Genomic DNA, 23,075 nt, shown 5'->3' with positions numbered 1-23,075 from the left:
ATTGCGAAATTCGGGTAGCTTTCAATTATTGTTGATATTATTATTGCAACTTAGTTACTCACGATTGGGAGATAATTGGAAGAGTGGAAGGGCGGAAGGGTGAAAGGAAGGAAGGGGAGGAACTCCTTGTTAAATTGGATTTGCAAGGAAGGTGAAGTCGTGGAAGGAGATTCGAGGGGCGCAAGCTCAATGGTGAGATCGTCGTTAAAGTTAGAAGTCGGCGAGAATTAGGTTAGAAACTAATTTAGTAATGGTTAATACTGTACCAGGCAATGCGACACGTACATAGCGACATACCTGCTGACGAATTCGCCAATCCACTTAGCGCTGAAACACGTATTGTTAAATATAATAATTATTAATTGACGGTCCAAAACAAAAAGCACCAAATTTCAATTAGTTTTTCCCCTATAAGAAGCTAAGAACCAACAATCTACAATCTCAACATTATTTATTCCATTCTCATTTCCAACCTCAATTCCACCTCGAGAATTTCAAGTTTCTTCAAAACTCAATTCCGATTAAATTCATCATTTTCGATATTAATTAGAGTTTGAAATCCATGTTAATTTTAGAAATAAAATTCTTATTCTAACTTCTAATTTTTTAATTCAATTCCATTTTACCCTTAAAGGGCCATACTGGGTATACAAGACCCAGTGACTTATTTGCGCTTTAACGAAACGAACCAAATTCAAGAAAATGGAATATATGACGTCAGATTAAAAAATTTCATGAAAAAAAAGTAAAAAAAGTACGGTGTTTCATTTTTCATTGAATTCAAGCTTTTATTTTTTAGAATAAATACCTTCTTTGGAACGAACACTATAAGACTAATTTTATTTTCGAAGCGCCGTATCTCGGAAGTATTCGAGTAAAATTTTAATTAAAAATATCAAAAACTTAAAAAGTTATGAATTTTAGAGTGAAAGAAGTCGTTTAAAAAAAAATTTTCCAACAAAAATTTTTTTAATTACTTTGAATTTCGAAGACTGTTATGAAAACTTTTTCTCCATAAACTAGATGGATTAAACATCATTAAATGATTTTCTTGTAAAAAACTATCCAATACCGTCAGGATAGCACACGTTTGAATACCCTTGGGTATAGAAGACCCAGTATGTTATTTATGTAATTTTACGAAAGTGTACCCTTTAAAGGTTGAATTCTTCTGTAATTCTGCCGACATTGGTATTTTATCATTTAAATATAACTCTAAATTTAATTCTCATGGATTCATTTCCCTTTAATTAAAAATTATAATTCCCCTTTCAATTCAAACTTTAATCTCGTCACAATCTCAATTCTGACCGAAGTTCCGATTTTAATTATTTTCTTAAATTTCAAAAGTTTTATTAACTAATAAATAAAATTATTTTTATAATTTCTAATTTTAAAATTCAATTCTATTTCACTTTAATTTAAATTCTCATATATATTTGATTAAATTTTCAATTCCGTTTCCAATCTCCTGTAATTTTTCTGATATTAGTATTTTTTTTAGATTAAGAATTCCAACTCTAAATTTTATTTTTATTTAAAATTAAAACTTTAATTTCAATTCCGTTCCAAACTCAATTTCGATCAAATTTATAATTAAATTTCTTTTTAAAGTTTAAAATCCCTGTTAATTTAAAAATAAAATTCTTCTTTTAATTTCGAATTTTAGCTGAAAATTTCATATCTTCTTAAAATAGAAGTATTTTTTATTTATTTCTAAATCCGATTTCAATTCCCATGGATTCCTTTTCCTGAATTCAAAATTTTAGTTCCACTTTCCATTCAAAGTCAATTCTTACCAAATTTCCAATTTTAATTATTGTCCAAATTTCAAACATTTTGTTAAATTAGATATAATAATTATTATTATAACATCCCCCCCCCCCCCGATTCGAAAACATTTTTTAACGGTCAATGAAATTTAGAAAATGGAAGACTAAAGCTAAAAAATGTTCCAATTGAGGTAATAAAAACTGAGCTGCAAATGAAAGGACTCAGGGTGGAACTGTAAAATTTTGAACTTTTAAAATGGGAATTAAAAAATTTTTAATTAAAAAACTTTTCATTCAAATGCTCAATAATTTACGCGTGTAAAATTGAAGGTTCTAACATTTTCCAATATAAAAAACATAAATCCACATTATCATTTTCAATACTCTAAATTAAAAAATCAATCAATGAACATAAAAAATGTTCAAAATTATATAATTTTAGGAAATTTGAAAATAGAAACATCAAATATTGAAAAATTGAATATTTTTTAATTTGTTTTAAATTTAAAATTAATTTGGATTTTTTTTTCAAAACTTCTAAATATATGTCAAAATGAATTAAATTTTTTCTACAATTTTCAGAAAATCCTGCAAATTTTAGAAAATTTCTTTACAATTTGATTGTATAAATAACAATTGTATATTTATTATTTGTAGACGAAACTTCAGTAATTTTAAGAGATATGTAGAAGTTTTGAAAAAATTGAAACTTAATGTAAAACTTGAAATGATCTTCTGATATAAAACAAAATGAAGATTTTCGCAGATTTTAAACAAAAAAATTAGATTCTTTTCAAGAATTGTGAATGGCTTCAAAAGAATAAAAACATTTTCTTAAGATTCCTAGGAAAATTAAAAATAATTTTTCACTTTGAAAAATTATTTAAAGAGAATATTTAAAAAGTTTTTCAACGATTTAAACAAAATTTACAAAAAAGATTCTAGTAGTTTTTAAGAAAACTTTCTAAAATTTGCATGATAATTTTTAATCTTTTTAAAACTCCAAAATATCTCTTAAAATTACTAAAATTTTTTCAAATGTTCATCTGTAAATTATACATTAAAATTAAAAAATTTCACTTACAAATTAAGAATTTCGAAATTTTAACGATTCCAGGTTTTCTATGTCAAACAATTCAGTTAAAGATTCTTTAATTTTAAATATTTGGTTTCAATTTACTTGTCTTAAATAAAAATTCAAATATTGCTAAATATTTAATAATTAATCTTTCGTTTTTAATTAAAATTTTCAAATTGAATGGGTTAAAGTTTTAGCGTTTAAGTTTTGACGTTAAAATCTGAAAATTCTCAAATTTTGAACTGGTTTAAAATCGTTTTGTCAAATGGTTTTTGTTTACTTTTTATTACTAAAAGTATAGATAAATTTAAAAACAATTGATTTATTTATTAAATAAAAATGTTTTTTATCCAAAATTGTCAACATCAAAGGCTTTTATTTTTTCAAGTATTTAAAAAAGCATTTAAAAATTCTTCAAATTAAAAATGTAAAAGTTTCCCGTCATTTCCCGGTTTTCTCCTGTAATTTTAAAATCCCCGTTAATTCAGAAATAAAATTTTTATTTTTATTTTAAACATTAATTCTATTTCAATTTAATTTTATTTAAATCATATTTAAATTCATTTTTAATTTAAATATATATTGGTTAATTTAGAATTAAAATTATATTTATAACTTATAATTATAACATTTAATTCTATTTCACTTTCATTTAAATTATGATATATATTTGATTAAATTTTCAATTCTAATCCAATTTCTTATTTTAATTATTTTTCAAATTTCAAACTCCTTGTTAAATTGTAACTAAAATAATTATTACAACTTCTAATTTTGAGATTCAATTCTATTTCATTTTTATTTATATTCTCCTTCAATTTTAATTTTCACTCCCATCTCTTTCGCCAAACATTCAATTATATTTCAATTCTCCTCTATTTTTTCCAATATTGTTATTTTTTCCATTTATTTATTATTACGTTTTTTATTCCCATGGATTGCTTTTCTCCAATTCAAAATTTTCATTCCGTTTTCCATTCAAACATAAATTTCGTTCCAATTTAAATTCTAATACAATTTTAATTATTTTTCAAATGTCAAAATCCTCGTCAATTTGGAATTAAAATTATTTTTGTAACTTATAATTATAAAATTGAATTATATTTCACTTTAATTTAAATTCTAATATATTTTAATGAAATTTTCAATTCCGTTTCCAATATCCTGTAACTTTTCTGATATTGATATTTTTTAGATAAAAATTTTCCTTTAAATTCCTCTCTTTGAATTCTAAATTTTATTTTTGTTTTAAATTAAAACTTTAATTTCAATGTCGTTCCAAATTCTAATTTCTAATTCAAAACTTCAATTATATCTCAATTTAATTCTAATCCAATTTGCAATTTTTATTATTTTTCAAATTTCGAAAGCTTTGTTAATTTAGAAATAAAATTCTTATTACCACTTTTAATTTTATAATTCAATTCAATTTCATTTTAATTTGAATTCTATTTCATTAAAATTTTGTTCCGAACTCAATTCCGATCAAATTGACAATTTTCGTTATTTATCAGAATTTAAAATCCCTGCTAATTTAGAAAAAAATTCTCATTCTAATTTCTAATTTAAGAAATCAATTCAATTAACGTTAATTCCCTTTTAATATAAATTCGAATCAAATTTAAAATTGCAATTATTTTTCAACTTTCAAACTGCTTGTTAATTTAGAAATGAAATTATTTTATAACTTCTAATTTAAAAAACCAATTTATATTTTTAATTTCGTTCCAAACTCAATTCCAATAAAATTTCTAATTTTAAATATTTTTTTAAATTTTAACCTCCCTAAAAATTTAATTCGATTTCAATTCCATTTCAGTTCTTTTTTAATTTATACTGGTTTCCTCTCACTTCTAATTTCGTGATCTATCACAATTTTAATTTTGTTTCGCATATATTTGACTAAACTATCAATTTCGCTTTAAATTGAAACTTAATTTTCAATTTCGTTTCAAACTCAATTTCGATCACATTGATCACATTATTTTTCAAAAATTTAAAATCCCTGTTAATTTAAAAAAAAACTCTTATTCTATCTTCAAATTTTTCAATTCACTTGTTTTTCAATTCACTTTCAATTTCAGTTTATACTTCTTTCCTCTAATTTCTAATTCGGGAATCGAATTTAATTTTAATTTTAAATTTAATTATCAATCAAATAAATTTCCCTCCACTGTCGATTCTGATCCAATTCCCAATTTTAATTATTATTTTTTAAAGTTGAACTCCTTGTTAATTCAGAAAGAAAATTATTATTCTAATTTCCAGTTTTAGAATTCAACTCTTTTTTAATTTCAAAATAAAAATTTTTTCAATTCAAAGTTCAACTTCTTTGAAATCTGAATTCTGACTATATATCAAATTTTTTTTATTTTTCAAAGTTTAAACTCCCTGTTGATTTAAAAACACAATTCTTGTTCTAACTTTAAAATTTTAAATTTAATTCTTTTTTAATTTCAATTTTAATTCTAATATTTGACTAAACTCTCTATTCCATTTCAATTCTACTGCCATTCTTCCAATACTCATATTTTTGGGATGAGACAAATCTACAAAATCCCGAATTAGGAAAATCACGGAAAAAATATTATTGGTAACAGAAACTTCCCGAAAAATTACAATTTTCGAAAGAAAATGAAAATTAAAAAACTGTCTATTTCCGAAATTTAAAAACCCCTAATTTTCAAATTTCTTAAATTATCAAATTTCCGCAAAAACATTTTTATTACTAACAACATCCAAGAGACAAATTTTTTCTCGAAAATAACAAAAAAACACTACTTTTATGTTTTAATGTCAACTCTAGAGGGCTTTAAATATTATTATTAAACAAATTTAAAAAACCTAGATTTTGGGGTTTAAATAAAACATTTAAAACTTTTTTTTTAATAAACAATTCATAATTTTTTAATTTTCTTAAAATTCGATGTTTTTTGTGTGATTTTGTACACAAACATTTTGTTGTACAACCAATAGATAAAGAGATAAAAAATCTTTTAAAAAAAGAATCCTAAATTTTCAACTGTTAATAAATTTCGAAAAATCGCTCAAATTTTTAAATCGTTTCACTCTGCTGTTTAGTGCACTTGAAAATAAAAAATTGACAAGGTCGATAACTTGAAATTGAAAAATTCCAAATATTATTTTTCAGTTTCTTCGTCAATTTTAAAATACGAAAATTTACTGATTTCGGGGATTTTTAGAATTCGGCTATTTACAAATTCCGAGGAATTTCTGCACCGGTAATTATTTTTTTTGGTATTTTTTCAGATTCGAAAAAATATTTCAACCCATAATTCAAAAATGAAATTCTATTTAAATTCCATTTGAATTCCCTTTCAGTTTAAATTTTCTATTGCTTTTCTATAATTTTCAAATCAGCCTTCTATATAAATTGAACCCTTAAAGGCCACACTTCCGTAAAATTACATAAAGAGCATACTGGGTGTTATAGACCCAAGGGTATTCAAATGTGTGCTGTGCCGACGGTATTGGATAGTTTTTTTTACAAGAAAATCAATTAATGATGTTTAATCTATCTAGTTTAAGGAGAAAAAGGTTTCATAACAGATTTTGAAATTCAAAGTAGATAAAATCCTTTCTGAAAAAAAATCGTAAAATGACTTCTTTCACACTAAAATTAATAACTTTGCGTGATTAAACGATGATTAAACTTACTTTGCGTGATTAACCCTTTCCGGCATACATTTATCAGGGAAACGAGTTTTCATGAAAATTGGTACATAGGGGTTTTTGGGGTCGTTGATTACGAATCTGAACTCAGATTTTGAAAATTCAAAATGGCGGGTCCAATATGGCGGCTAACGTTTGGCATATTTTTTTATTTTTTCTGAAAATTGGTATACGGGGGTTTTTGGGATCACTGATCACGAATCTGGGCGTATATTTAGAAAATTCAAAATGGTGGATCCAATATGGCGACTTAAATTTGGAATGTTTTTGGATTTTTTTTTTACAATTGGTATACAGGGGTCTTTTGGGTCGCTGCTAATCACGAATATGAACTTAAATTTTGAACATTCAAAATGGCGGGCTAAAATTCAAAATATTTCTAAATTGTTTTTTGAAATTTGGCACAGGCAGGGGATCGCTGATCTTGAATCTGTATTCAAAATGACAAATATTTAGAATATCAAGGTTTTAAAAAATATACACCTACTCACCTAAAACATGGATTAGTACCAATTTTCTGAATTTTCAAAATCTAAATTCAGATTCGTGATCAGTCTCTCCAAAAATCCTTGTAAACTAATTAAAAAAAAAAATCCAGAAAACTTTATTATTTTGACCGCCATATTGGATCCGTCATTTTGGATTTTCAAAGTCAAATTTCAGATTCGTAATCAGCGACCCCGAAAAACTCTGTATACCAATTTTCAGAAAAAAATACAAAAATATTCTAAGTTTCGGGCGCCATCTTAGATCCACCATTTTAAATTTCCAAAATCTGAGTTCAGATTCGTAATCAGCGACCCCGAAAAACTCTGTATACCAATTTTCAGATAAAATCCAAAAATATTACAAATTTCGGCAGCCATATTGAATCCGACATTTTGAATTTTCAAAATCTGAGTTTAGATTCTCATTCAGCGACCCCTAAAACCCTTAAGTACCCATTTTCATAAGGATATGATGCAAAGTTTTTTCAATAATGAATTTTGTCAACAAAAAAGGCTTTTTTCATCTTTGTTTATAAGTATTAAAAAATTATTTTAAAAATGTAGACCCTTCGCACAAAAATTTCAATTTTCTATCATCCTCCAAGCATGAAATTAAAAACCTGTGCACAATTCAATAAAAACTACTCTGAAATCGCAAAAAATGATATGAAAAAAGGTGGAAATACGGTATTCCCACCATGCCGCAAAGGGTTAAACGATTTTATTGATCTTAAACTGCGCATAAAAATGATAATAATTAAAATTATGTGAAAATGACATAAAAAATAGGTTTTCATGTCATTTGTTAATCTGGCACCATATATTCCATTTTCTTGAATTTGGTACGTTTGGTTAAAGCGCAAATGATTCGCTGGGTGATATACACCCAGTATGCCCTTTAAGGGTTAAATCCACATATCAATGACTAAATTTGCAATTCCGTTTTAATTCTCCTTTAATTCTTCCAATATAGATCTTTTCTAAATTTCTAATTCTTACATTAATTCACTGGTTTTAATGAAAAAATCTTTTTAATTCAATCTCCAACTTCAATTCTTCTTTGACATTTTTTTTCTTCTAAATTTACAAATTGAATTCACTTCCGATTTTAATGTAAACTACTTAGAAAATCCTGTTACTTTCCGAATGTGGATTTGACTGAGGAAGTTTTGATTGAGATGAGATTCGGGTTAATTAATATACTCGAATGGGATTTGAAATTGATACTCACTGTTTGGCGAGACCTGCAGGTTACCGTTTCCGCCAGTCATCGCCGCGAGGGTCACGAGGTTCTGCATACTCATTGGCGATACGCCCGCGTTCGCTGTATTGAAAAAAGAATTTAAAAATTCATTATTTACTTTTAAAATCAATTCTTATTCCTAAATTTAATTCTACATTAGCCTTACTTATGTCTAATTTATTTTAAACTTTAAATCCCTTTACCATTTATAGTTTTCAAAGTTTCTCTAATTTTCAGTTTCGTTTCAATACAAATGCAATTAATGACCAATTATGTTTAAAAAAGGGCTTTCTTCACTTATTATATAGAAACTTTATTGAAGGATGATAAATGCTTTCAATATTTATTTATTTAAAAATTAAAAGTTCAATTCCTTTTCAATTCCACTGTAGGTATTATTGATTTTTTAGTTCTAATTCCAATCCACAATTATCTTTTGATTCTTTCTTTGGTTGATTTGCTTTAATTTCATTTCCAAAATTCAATTCCTCATTTTTGCTGCTTCAATTTAATTGAAATTGCTTATCAATCTTTTTGAATTTTAATTCATATTTTTTACTATTTTTCTATGCAAACATAATTCAACCAAAAAAAGGGGAATTTTCAACAAAAATAGTACAATTTTTCAAAAAACTAATAAATGGATGATAAAAAAAATAATTTTCGACCAAAAATGTAATAGTCGTTATTTCAAAAAAAAAAGATTTTAATTTTCAATAAAAAACTGTTAAATTAAAATGAAATATACGAATTAGAACAAAAAATATGTATATCCCAAAAATATGCACCCTCTTAAAAAAAATGGAACTTTCAACTAGAAATGTTGAGTTTTCAAAAAAATTGGTTAAATTTTTAACCAAAAAAATTCAATTTAAACTAAAATGATGCATCTTCTATAAAAATCGTGTTTTAAATCAAATAGTCGATTTTTCGGCCCAGAACATGAATTTTTTACCAAAAAAAAAGAGACAAATTTGGAATAAAATAGATGAATTTTCAACTAAAAAATATCAATTTTGAACAAACAATAGAATCTTTTAATTTTCAGTTAAATTTTCAACAAAAAATATGAATTTTCAACCAAGAAGATTAAATGTCTATAAAAAAATCGACGAAAAATGAAATGGTTAAATTTTTAGTTAAAAAAACTAATTTTTAATAAAAAAAACTAATTTACACCCAAAGAAATGAAATTTGAACTGAAAAGATCAATTTTCTACCAAAAAAAAAAAAGACAAATTTCATACCAAAAATATAAATTTTCGATCAGAAGCATTAAATGTCTATATAAAAAAAAATTCGACAAAAAAAGAATAGTTAAATTTTTAGTTAAGAAAAAATCATTTTCAATAAATAATTATTTTACAACCGTAGGAATGACATTTTAACCAAAATGTTTAATTTTCAAAAAAAAAAAATTCAACGAAATAGGTAAATTTTTATCAAAACAAACCAATTCAATTTAAAAAAACTAATATCCAATCAAAGCAAAGTATTTTTAACAAAAAACATTAATTTTATAACACAACTGAATAATTTTTAACAAAAATATATGAATTTTGAAGCAAATAATTTAATTTTTAATGGAATTTTCATCCTAATACGTGAATTTTTAACTAAAAAGGAATTTTCTAAAAAAAATTCAATGAAATAGGTAAATTTTCATCAAAACAAACGAATTTTCTACCAAAAAGATTAAATTTCTATGAATAACAAAAATCGAAGAAAAATTTAATAATTACATTTTTAGTTAAACAAATTAATTTTTAATAAAAAAAGCTAATATGCTGCCAAAGAAATGAAAATTGAACTAAAAAGATTAATTTTCTAAAAAAAAAAAATTTTAACCAAACATCAGTTTTCGATCAAAAACATTAAATATCTATATAAACAATAATTTAAAAAAAAATGGTTTAGTAAAATTTTTAGTTAAAAAAAACTAATTTTCAATAAAAAACTAATTTAGAACCATAGAAATGAAATTTTAACCAAAATGTTTAATTTTCTGAAAAAGACAAATGAATTTTCAATTTAAAAAAAACTAATATGCAATCAAAGAAATGTATTTTTAACAAAAAAGAATAATTTTCTAACACAACTGAGTAATTTTTAACAAAATATATGAATTTTATAGCAGATATTTTAATTTTTAATGGAATTTTCAACATAATACTTGAATTTTTTACTAAAAGGTAATTTTCTATAAAAAAAAAGACCAATCTTTATAAAGTAGATGAATTGTCAACTCAAAAATATAAATTTTCCACAAAATAGAATAGTTTAATTTTCAGTTAGAGAAATAATTTTTTAAGCAAATAAAAAGAATTTTCAACGAAAATGTTAAATTTTAAACAACAAAAAAATAAATTCTTCTGCCAAAAATATTAAATGTATAAAAAAGGAAAAGCTTGACTCCATTTTTCTGTTATTTAAAATAAAAAATTTTAATTGAAAATTCTTTTTATTTGCTTAAAAAATTATTTCTCTAACTGAAAATTAAACTATTCTATTTTGTTGATAATTTATCTTTTTAAGTTGAAAATTTATCTACTTCATAAAGATTTGTCTTTTTTTATAGAAAATTCCTTTTTAGTAAAAAATTCATGTATTAGGTTGAAAATTCCATCAAAAATTAAAATATTTGCCATAAAATTCATATATTTTGTTAAAAAATATTCAGTTTTGTTAGAAAATTAACATTTTTTTTTGAAAATACATTTCTTTGATTGCATATTATTTTTTTTTTCATAGAAAATTAATTTGTTTAACTAGAAATTGAACTCAATTTTGCGTCGCAATTTTTTGTTAACACTGAGGTTAAAATTTCATTATATTTAATCCCTTCGTTAGTAGAGAGAATTTGACAAAAAGTGCCAAAACTGACAGGAATATTTTTTATCCTGAAAATTTGTATCTGGGATGTTTGGGGTCGCTGAATCCGAATCTAAAGTTAAAATTCAGAAATTCAAAATGGCGGATCCAATAAGGCTAAATTTGAATCAATATTTCACTTGCGGGTTTTTGGAGTCGCTGAATCTGAAGTCAAAATTTGAGAATTTAAGATGGCGGACGAAAATACAAAAACGGCTCGATTTGGCTAAATTTTGGTACTTAAAAGATTTATCCAAATCCAGCCGTTTTTTGTGATTTCGTCCGCCATTCTAATTTTTCAAATTTTGACTTCGGATTCGGATTCCGCGACCCCAAAAACCCGCAAGTGCAAGATTGATCCAAATTGAGCCTTTTTTTGTATTTTCGTCCCCCACATTGGATTCGCCATTTAAAATTTTCGAATTTTGACTTCAAATTTCGATTAAGCGACCCCAAAAACACGTGAGTACTGAGATTAATCCAAATCAAGCCTTTTTTTGTATTTTCGTCTGCCACATTGGATCCGCTATTTTGAATTTTCGAATTTTGACTTCAGATTCGGATTCAGCGACCCCAAAAACCCCGCAAGTGTAAGATTGATTCAAATTAAACCTTTTTTGTATTTTCGCCCCCAAAATTGGATTCGCCATTTTAAATTTTCGAATTTGGACTTCAAATTTGGATTAAGCGACCCTAAAATCACATGAGTACTGAGATTGATTCAATTCGAGCCTTTTTTTGTATTTTCGTCTGCCATATTGGATCCGCTATTTTGAATTTTCGAATTTTGACTTCAGATTCGGAATCAGCGACCTCAAAAACCACCGACGAAGACTTGAATGCAAAATCGAAGTAAGTTAAATAGAAAAAAAAAGAAGATTGACGCATTTTGCGTCAATGCCAACGAAGGGATTAACTAAATAAAGTAAATCGTAGCGTACACAAGATAATGTTTCAAATAAATAAAAAGAAGCTTGAGATACTGACCGTACTCACCAGCACTGTTACTCAAAGACGCGAGGGTCGCGAGTCCCTGTAGGTTGGCAGAACTGATTTCCGGTTGAGTCTGGACTGGTGGCGCTGCAGTTGCTGGAGCTGTTGCACCGAGACCCAAATGCTGCTGCAGCAACAATTGATGCTGGACACTCGAGAGTGCATTTGCACTCGCATTGGTACCAACTGGCGTCGCGGCGGCGCTCGACGTCGCCTGCAGTTGCTGCAGCAGCTGGAGTGACGTTGGAGCCAGTGACTCATTCTTAAAAAAATTATTTACTTGATCAATTCCCTAAAAAAAAAGAAACAAAGCATTTTTGTTTTTATAATAAATAAGACTTTCTCCGTTCCTTCCTCATTTCCCCTCACTTCCCCTAATGTCCCACTCATTATTTTCGAAACTGTACCACCATTTTCTTTCAGAATTGATCAGAAAGTGACCTAGCGGTAAAATTTCATTTTTTTCCGATCTTTTCCGAAAATGTTTCGCGCGCATTTTTACAGTCTCTATCAGATTTTATGAGAAGAATAAATTATGTAATATTTTTATAGGACTAGTGTTTTATAGAGCTTGTTATGTAATTATTATGTAATTCAGGATGGCCGTTTTAATCGAAGAAAACAAATTCCGAGCCATTTCCCGGTGTGCAAATATTTTTCACGGCCAATGAAAATTTAACCCTTAAAAAACATTGTGGGTATGTGACACCCCAAGCAATTTTCAAACTCTTATAAACCACAATTAATTCGAAAAAATGGTGAAAGTGTCGCCATCCAGTTTCAGATGGAGACACTAACTGTAAGTAAAGTCGTTTAGTATACTGCGTCAAGCGACAGTCTACTAGAAGCCGCTGCTGAAAGTGCAGGCAAAAAATCGTGGGGTCTAGAACACCCAGTGTGCACTTAGTGAGTGAAAAAGTAATTTTGGAGCAAATTTTATTGATTTTTGTTTACTTTCCAACGTAGGTATATCATATGAAGTCAAATAATATTTTTTTTCGATTATTTCATACTTTTTATCTTTTTAGATGGCTTGTAACTTACGACAGTGCGTCATGTGACAGCAGACTGTGGATGTGTTGAATAAAATATCATTGTTAAAATACAGTTATATATGTCTCTTTTTTCAATTTCTTGTATTTTTATAGTATTACATGTCAAAGTTGCTCAGTTTTTATAATAATAAATCTATTTAAAAGCAAAATATCTGATTCATCGTTCAATCATAAAATTGAATTTTCAACTGTGCAAATAAAGGTCTCTTTTGAAAGCGCCCATGTTGCAATTTTTTTTATGAAAGTACACTATTTCAAATGTATAGTCATACATTTTCAAGTTAAAATAATTTAAATTGCGTCAGTTATAAATTTTTAAGTAAAAAAAACAAACATTTTTTTCTCATTTTTTTCAATAATTCTTTTAGCAAGCTTAAAATAAATAAATGGCTATACAATCAAATATACCTTATAAAAAATACCTTAAACTATATCGGATAATTTTATTGTGACAAAATATTCAATAGAATTTTTACCCTGTACGCATTTTAAGAGCTAAAAACCAAGCTCTGTTCTAATAATATTTTCATTTCAAGCAATAAACAATAAACAACAAATTAAAGCATTCAAGGTGGAACTCTTGAATTTTTAACTTTTAAAATTAAAGTTTAAAAGTTTTTCAATTTAAAAATTGTGTATTGAAATGCTCAATAGCTCACACGTATAAAATGAAAGGTACTAACATTTTTAAATTGAACAGTTTTAAATGAAATGCAGATAAACAGCCAAATTTAGAACTTTTATTAATAATTATAGAGTTCAAAGATTCAGATTAAGTTCCAAAAATATAAATCCACGTGAACATTTTCAATACTTTAAGTGAAAGATAAGGTAGACACATTAAAAATTGAAAAATAACTTTTTTTAACGTAACAGTTCTTAAATTAGAAATTAAATTGTTTTCATTTTAAATAGTTTAAACATCCTTGAAAAGTTTAAAAATTTTATTTCAAAACCTTGAGAAATCTAGAACTTTTAAATATGTTTTTAAATGAATTGAATTTTTTCTACAACTTTTAGAAAATTCTGCAAATGAAAAAAAATCCTTAAAATTTGAATTTATAAATAAAAATAGAACATTTATTATTTGTATAAAAAATTGGAGTGATTTTAAGAGATATTTAGGAGTTGAAAAAAATTCAAATTAAATTTAGAACTTAAAATAATTTAAACGAAATGTGTGTACCGAGAAAATTCGGCTCTTTGTACCAAAATTTTGATGCAAATACCCACAGCCGAATTTAAAACAATATGTAGATTTTTGCAGGTTTCAAACAAAAAATCTAGAATATTTTAAGAATCTTGAAAGACTTCAAAAGAATAAAAACATTTTCTTAAGATTCCTAGGAAAATTGAAATGTTTTTTTATGTTGAAAAATTATTGTAACAGGAAATTTCGAAAGATTTTAAGATATTTCCAAAATTATAAAAAAAGAACCTGGAAGATTTTAGGTATTTTTTTAATTTGCAGGATTTTCCAACGATTGTATCAAAAATTCGATCAATTTAAAAATATATTTAAAATATCTGAAAAAAATTAACACATTTCTTTTAAATTACTTGAAATTATTTCAAGTTTTTAATTAATTTAGAATGTTTTAAAAACTTTTAACCCTCAAAGTGCATACATGGTAAAAATCACGGTAAAGTGCATCGTGGGTGTTCTATACCCCAGCGTATTTAATCATGTATTGTTTAACCCCTCTTGAATATTTTGTCACAATAAAATTATCCGATATAGTTTAAGGTATATTTTATAAGGTAGAGTTGATATTATACCCATTTATTTATTTAAAGTTTGTTAGAAAAATTATTTTAAAAAGTGAAAAAATTAGGTTTTTACTTAAAAATTCATAACTCATGCAATTTTAATTATTTTAACCTGAAAATTTATGAATATACTTTTGAAATAGTGTACTTTCAGAAAAAAATATTGCAATATGGGAGCTTTCAGAAAGATATTTATTTGCACCCCACGATTTTTTTATCTTCATTTTCAGCAGCTGCTGCTAGCAGACTGACGTTTGACACAACATGCTAAACGACTTTGCTTACAGCTAGTGTCTCCAACTAAAGCTAGAAGGCGAGACTAATTCAATTTTTTCAAATTGAGTATGGTTTATAAGAGTTTGAAAATTTCCTGGGGTATCCGGCACCCACAATGCACTTTAAGGGTTAAATATCTCTTAAAATTACTCTATTTTTTTCTACTAATAATAAACAATATTTTGAATGTAATAAAAGCCTTGAATTACGACTATATTATTATGGAATTACTTTTAAGTTGAAAATAGTTTATAAACTTTCAACGAGGCGTTTACTTTTTTTTAGTCTAAAAAAATTAATAAAAATAATATATTAATAAATGTATTAATGAAATTTAATAATTTAATAATTTTCAAAAAAGATAAACGAATTTCTAAACAAATAGTTCAATTTTCAACCAAAAGGATTAATTTTCTTTCGAAAAGAGGATTTTAAACAAATTAATTGTCAATCAAAAAGTTCAATGTTCAACTAAAACAGATCAATTTTCAAACAAATAGGTGAATTTTCAACTCAAAAAGAGCAGTTTTCAATCAAAAATGGAATTGTTAATTTTTCAGTTGAAACAAATTATTTTTGCACTAAAAAAACACCGATTTATTTTTAAAACAAATATATAATTTAACTTTTAACCAAGCAGTTTTATTTTCAACTAAAAAGATGAATTAATAAATAAAATAATCAATATTTAATTATAATACTTGAATTTTGAAGGAAAAAAATGAAGCTTCAAACAAGATGCATTTTCAACTAAAATGATGAACATTTTTATTTTTCCTGTCGATCTAAAATCGATATTTAATTGAATATTTATTTTTATTTTTAAGTTGTGCAAAAATTGCTAAAAACTTCACATTAAATTATTTAATATAACAAAAGTGATGAGTATTTAACTAGAATCATTAAATTAGCAACAAAAAGATTAAATTACAGTCCAGAAAATTAATTTCTACCAAAAAGTCAATATTTTCAATTAAAAAAGATAATTGTTTAACTAAATTTAAATAGTTATATTTCTAGTAAAAATTTAATTTTTAAAGCCAACGAAAAAAAACGAATTTTTAACAAAATAACTCATTTTTCAACCAAGGAGATTAATTTTCTTCATATAAAATTTTGAATCTTTAACAACAATACGTTTATTTTTAATAAAATTGTAACTCTTAACCAAGTAACAAAATTTTCATTCAACTAAGATGAATTTGGAACCAAAAATTTATTAGTTGATATTTCAAACAAAGAAGATTTTTAACAAAATACGTGAGATTTCAACCAGATACTTGAATTTTCAGTTTAAAAAATTTATTTGGAACCAAAGAAAAACCAGGATTTTCAAGAAAATATTTCAATAAAGTAATATAAAGCTACTTTTATAAATGTAGAATCATTGTTATACATTATACTAATTCGTAGAAAATTTAAATTGATTTGATTGAAAATTACGGTTTTTACTGAAAATTATATTTTTCTATTTTTGTTAGAAATTGATCTGTTTTAGGTGAATTAGTTGAAACTTCATATTTTTGGTTAAAAATTAGAATCTTTTTAATTGAAGATTTATTATTTTAGTTGAAAATTCACTCAAATAATTCCATTTCTTATGGAAATTTACCTTTTTCGAGCTATGAAATTTTTTCTTAAGAAGCTCATTTATTTATTCAAGAAAACGTATTTATTTAAAAATTCGCTTCTTTTTTGTAGAGAATTAATTTCTCTAGCTGAAAATTCGTTTCTTTTTAGTTGAAAATTTATATTTTGAGTTGAAAAGCATTAAAACTGGATAGATTACAGTTTTTTTTAATTAACACTTCTTAGACTAGAAGTTAAATACTTTTTATTTCAAATGGTCAAAAATGAATATTGTTTAACTGGTATTTATAAATCAAAAGTTGTTTTGAAGTCTTGTAAAATATTTTTTTAAATTATTTTTTAAAAGAAAAATCGTTAATATTTTTTACAGAAATCTTAAGTATATTTTGTGAGTATCTGTAGATCTTAAAAAATAATTAAAAACCGTTGAAATCTTATTTAAAGATTCTCAAAAATATATATTTTGTTACCAAATTTTTGGAATCATTCCAAATTTTAAATTATTCTTAATCTGTTCAAAACTTCTAAATATCTTTTAACCTAATCGAAGTTTTTCTAAAACAATAATTGTTCTTTTTTTATACTTCAAAGTTCGTTTCTATTTTAAACTCTCTTGAAGTTTTTTTTTGTAAAAAATAAGTTTTAAAACAAACATATAATTGAAATCCTGAAAAATAAAAAATATTCCCTTAAAAGTTTCTAATTTTTGTTTAAAATTTTGGAAATCTTTCAAAATCTTCTTAAATATTCTTTTAAAATTAATTTTCTAAGATAAAAAAACAATTTTTAATTTTCATAGGAATCTTAATGAATTTTTCGTATATAATTTTATTTTTAATTATTTGGAATCTTTTCAACTTTTGAATTATTTTTGAAATTCTTTAACTTCTGAATATCGTTTAAAATGATCCGAATTTTTTCTTTTAATAAAACCTGCACAACATTTTTAAATTCCCGAAAATCTTCCAAATTATTTTTTCTTTACAATTTTGGAAATCTGTTTAAATCTTTAAAAAAAATACTTTTAGGACTAATGACAGGGTTTATACAAAATATTTATTTACATTCTCATCAGAGAAGGTATTAGATTTGTGTAAAATTTGACTTCCCCGTTTTTGTCAAATTTCCACGTTTTGAGACCCTCTGAAACCGAAAAACAGTTTTTTACGATTGCCCGTTGGCACACTCGGTTAGTGTCCTAAACTTAAGTTCAAGTTCGTTAGCCAGCCACTTTGGATGAAAATTCAAAAAGTGGGCACATTTTGAATATTTTTTAGACCACTTTTTTGAAAATTCCAAAATTCTCTGCACGGTTATTTATAGTATTCAAAAAGTTGAACAATTTATACTAATGACTTTTTTGGAAAAATCAAAAATTACCAGAGTTAGAGCATTTTCAAAATCCAAAAAAACAAATTAAAATGAACATTTTAAGTCAAACAACGCATGATACGAAAAAAAGTCAATAGAAGAAAAACGTTGCTTTTCGAAATCCCTACAAGATAATGATAACAATTTTTTTAATTTGAAAATTTACGAAATTTAAATTAGACCAAAATCCAAATTAAAAATCCCACTTAACGTCCAATAATCAAATTGATGCAAAATCCTGTTATACAAAACAAGAATCCAACGACCAAATTTGGACCACAACGAATAAACGAAAACCAAAAAAACCCTATTGTAATCTGAAAAAAAAACCCAAAAAAATTAAATTTTCGGAAAAAAATAAAAAAGAGGAAAGAAAAATTTAATTTGGTCGAAAAGTTGAAACTTCCAAATTTGATCGTACCAAAAATTTTTGAAACCACATTTTTTCAAGATTTAAAAATTCTATGTACGGCTGTTCATAGTACTCAAAAACTCAAACAATTTATTTCTATGACTTTTTTCTATAAATAGAAAATCATCAGTCAAAAGAAGAAAAACTTTGCTTTTTGAAGGCCCTACAGGATTATGATAACAACTTTTTTAATTTGGTCGGAAAGTTGAAAATTCCAAATTTGATCCTGCCAAAAAAATATAATAAATCCACAAATTCCATTTTTTGGTTAAACTATGCGAGATACGAAAAAAAAAATAAAAAAGCTCAAATTACACGCACTGGAAAACACTACAAATTCATAATGAATCACTTTTTGACACAAGTTGCGAAAAAATAAATAAACGGGCAGATTTTTTAAAGAGTTTAACAACTATTTTTTTAAGAGATTAAAAACTAATTTAAATAGTTTAACAAAATATATATTTTTGAAGATCTTGAAATAAGGCGTTGACGTTTTTAAATGATTTTTACACTTTTCAAATAATAACAAAATATACTCAAAATAAAAATGGTTTTTACTTCTAATTTAAAAAATGTTCAGTAAAAAAATTGTAATCTTTTAAGTTTGAATGCTTTTCACTGAAAATTGCTTAAAATGATATAATTTAAAAAAATTTCCAGATTGATTGTTTCGTTGTTTAATTTATAGCATTTTAATTTATGAATTGTGCATTTTTTTTTAACATTCGATCTGTACAATTCAGGAAACTTATAATTTTTTTTTTGTGATTTACCGATATTTATTTTAAAATTGGAAAATTAAAAATGATTATTTTTTAAAATTAATTTTAAGAGTATATTTAAAAAGATTTCCAAAATTGTCAGAAAATAATATGGAAGATTTTAACAGCTGATTTTAATTTTGCAGGATTTATTAAAAGTTTGATGGAAAACTTGAATGATATAAAAAGTAGTTGTTAAGAAGTTTCAAAAGAATTTTAAAAAAATGATGACAAAATTTAAAAATATTCCATAAAATTTTAAACAAAATTTAGGTTTTTGAATATTTTGAAATCAAATTTTTTGAAACTGTTTAAGTATATTGAAAGGCTGAAAAAGAAGAAATAAATTTGATTAAAGATCCTAGAAATATTAAAAATGAGTTTATATTTTGAGGATAGCTTCTACTTTATCATATATCAACCTGTTTTAAACGGAACCTCTCAGCTTTATGCGTTTGAATTGTTTCACTTTATTCGTAAAAAATGTTGGCGAACCGGGAAATAATTGAGAATTAAATATTACTGATTAAAATTGCCACTCTGATAATATCTAAGATTATATTCTTATAAATAATAAATTGTTTAAACAATTATGTTTGTTGCCATGATTTAATTATACCCTCATTCGAATTTGAAGTGGAGAATATTAGGAAAAACTTCGAGTTTCTAGCATTATTCTAAGATAATATTGTTATAACTAATAAATTGTTTAAACAATAATGTTTCTTAACTTGATTCAATTTTTAAAAATGAATGCCTTTTCGTAACTATTTGTAACTATTTTATTGAAAATTGAACTACTTTATGGAAAGCTTATATTTTAATTAAAAATGCAAATAACTTTTTGGTTGAAGATTCACCTGCTTTGAGTGAGGATTTAACTGTTTTTAATAAAAAAAATTGGTTCTTTTTTATTATATTCAGCTGCTTTTGATTTAAATTAACAATGTTTTCTTGCTTAAAATATCAACTAATACATTTCTCGTTGACAACTAATTTTTTTTTTGTTCGAAATTCAACTGCTTCTTTAAAAATGGAATTACTTTGTTGATTAATAAAAAGCAGTAAGATTTCACCACACTTCAAAGTCTAACGTGTACGTACAACTCCCCACAAATTCGTGTTTATAAAATATTTGGTTACAAACCCTATTTACAATAATGTTTATTCTTAACGTTTTAAATATTTTTGTGATTAAACGCAATTCTTATATTAATATGTACATTGAATCACCCTAGTATTAGGTGTACAATATTTTGAAATTCAAAGTAATAAGATTCCTGAATTTTAAACTGAAAACGTTAAAAAAGTGAATAAAGTGAATAATATAGTTTAGAATGTTTATATGGTAAAATTATTTTATTTCAAATTAAAAGCATTAATAGTTCCATCAATTTAAATTCATAGAAAATGTTCCCATGCAAATTATTTCAGATTGATACATAAGGAATTGCAGTCAAATCTCTTTTAAAACGTTAAAAATAGTAAGATTTGCGAAGTTTTCACTTTCCAATTTAAAGGTCTTCAAAACATAATAAATTAAAATTCTAAGCTTCCCAAATTGGAGTGATATATAGACATTCTTTGAATGAGCGTTGCGAATGGGCGATGACCAAAGGAGCGCGAGCTACCTGGCATCATTCCCCTTCCAGTGGGACCCTTACCCCTCACACCTGTCCTGGCGCGCTTAGTAGCCGGGATTGCCGGAGCGCAGAGTCTATTGTCGCTAATGACCCTAAAACACCTCCGATCACCGTTCCAACTTATTCACTTAAAATTTAAAAACAACTGATGCAAACTATTTGGAAGTCATTTTTTGGGAATCTATGGGCTTTCAACAAGTCCAGGGGTATTTCATTTATCATTGAAAGACAAAAATTAAATATCAACATTTCCTCATTCAATCGTGAAAATATGTAGATTCGGAGAATTCGGAGGATTTCAGGTAGCTCGCGCTCCTTTGGGGTGCACCCTTTGCGAATACAAAGGGATTATAAGTGCAATGGATACTAATTTCAAAATCTCAGGTATGCCTGCCTATAATCCGACGCGAGATATACTGGGTAGAGGCAAGTGAGGGGTAGCAATGGTGGGGGCACACTTAAACAGGTATCAGTGCGATTCGGGCTATGACCTAAGATATAATCCCAGGCGAGAACAAGCAAGCGAGGGGTAACACGCTGGATGCAATGGTGGGGGTAACCGAAACAGGTCAAAATGCGAGTTGGGCATCGCCGATATTGGCTTATTGAAAAAAAAAGATGATCTTACCGTCGTCAGGTAATGGGGCGTCATATTGACACTAGCAATGTTCCAGAGATTCGCCTGGATCTGCTGCATCCTCTTCTGCTCCTTTTCCTTCTGGGTATCCGCGAACTTTACGACTAGAGGTGCCGAGCAGCCCTAAAACCGAGAATTCGTTCGTTAAATTGGAATATCGTGAGCACACATAACTTCCAACCTTATGAGATTTTCATGTGCAAGAAAATAAAAGGGGATATTCTTTCCCCAAGGGAACCCAATTATGAATAGGTAAAGAACAATTTTCATCTCGTTTAAATAATACGTAAAAATTTAATATCTTGATTTATGAAAATTCATAATGATTTTATTTTAAAATGTCTCGGGTTTCTTCACTCCAAATGGAACTCTTGAATGTTAAACTTTTGAAACTGAAGTTTACAAATTATTTGGTTACAACATTTTGTATTCAAAAGCTGAATACATTAAACTTATAAAATGGAAGCTACTAATATTTTTTAACTGAACAATTTCAAATTAAATGCAGTTAAACTGCCAAATATAAGATGTTTAACTTTTTTTAAATATAGAAGTCAAAAATTCAGTTCCAAAAATATAAATCCATTTTGTCATTTTTTTCAATGCTCTAAAGTAAAGAATCAATCAATGATATTAAAAAAGTTTAAAATTATATCATTTTGACTGAACACTTCTTAAATTAAATGTTAAATTACATTCATTTTGAATAGTTTCAAAATATTTAAAAAGCTTCAAAATTTTATTTTAAAATCTTAAAAGATCTAGATGTTGTTTTACATTTATTCAAAGTTTTAAATTATGTTTGAATTTTTTCAAAATCTCTAAATATCTCTAAAAATTACTTAAATTGTTCTAAAAATAATAAGTGTTTAATTGTTATTTGTACATAAGGATTTACCAATTACATTAAACAATTAATCGTTTTTGAAAGAGAACAATTAAAATCGTTCCTTTCAAAGTTTAAAAGCTCCTTGAAATTTAAAAAATTTACATTTTTTTAAGACTAAGGCTTTTAAATTAATCCAGTTTGATTTTTAATGCTGAACTCTGGAAATTCTTAAATTGTACACGGATCTGGAATAGTGTTAACAAATAAATTATTGTTCACTTTTTTGATACTTCAAGTACAATTCCATTTTCAAAATAATTAATTATTATTTAAAGTTGATCAAGTAAAAAAAAACTTTTGTCACAGATTTTCAATTTCAAACATTTTTAATTTTTTATTGTTTAGGTCTTCCAAGACTGAATTTTAAAACTCTGTAAATAAAAATAATACACTTAAAAATAAGAATCTAAAATTAAAGAAGATAAAAATTCAACCAATTAATTAAAAAATGGTTAAAATTGTAATTGGGCAGATTTCCCATCTAAAATTTGTAAAATTCCTGGCCAAAAAAGAAAACCACGGTTGGAAAG

The 23,075-nt window shown here is 25.6% G+C and overlaps 1 protein-coding gene across 13 annotated transcripts in view; it reads right to left on the bottom strand.

Annotated features, from left to right (window-relative positions):
• Window positions 1-23,075, bottom strand: part of LOC117171515 (CUGBP Elav-like family member 2) — a 979,205-nt gene that overhangs the window by 25,592 nt on the left and 930,538 nt on the right. For 7 of the 13 annotated variants that reach the window (XM_033358892.1, XM_033358926.1, XM_033358909.1 and 4 more), the window contains 4 exons: window positions 21,648-21,779; window positions 12,133-12,430; window positions 8,263-8,355; window positions 286-327 (listed from right to left, as the gene is read on the bottom strand). In XM_033358892.1, the coding sequence (XP_033214783.1) occupies window positions 286-327; window positions 8,263-8,355; window positions 12,133-12,430; window positions 21,648-21,779 (565 nt within the window). The remainder of the gene's footprint in view (window positions 1-285; window positions 328-8,262; window positions 8,356-12,132; window positions 12,431-21,647; window positions 21,780-23,075) is intronic. The other 6 variants (XM_033358944.1, XM_033358961.1, XM_033358936.1 and 3 more) reach the window with 5 other exon arrangements.

The sequence above is a fragment of the Belonocnema kinseyi genome, chromosome 1 (assembly GCF_010883055.1).
Source record: "Belonocnema kinseyi isolate 2016_QV_RU_SX_M_011 chromosome 1, B_treatae_v1, whole genome shotgun sequence".
In the NCBI taxonomy this organism is placed as follows: Eukaryota; Metazoa; Arthropoda; class Insecta; order Hymenoptera; family Cynipidae; genus Belonocnema; species Belonocnema kinseyi.
The sequence above is the reverse complement of the archived record's forward strand: the minus strand, read 5'-3'. Positions and strand labels throughout refer to the sequence as shown.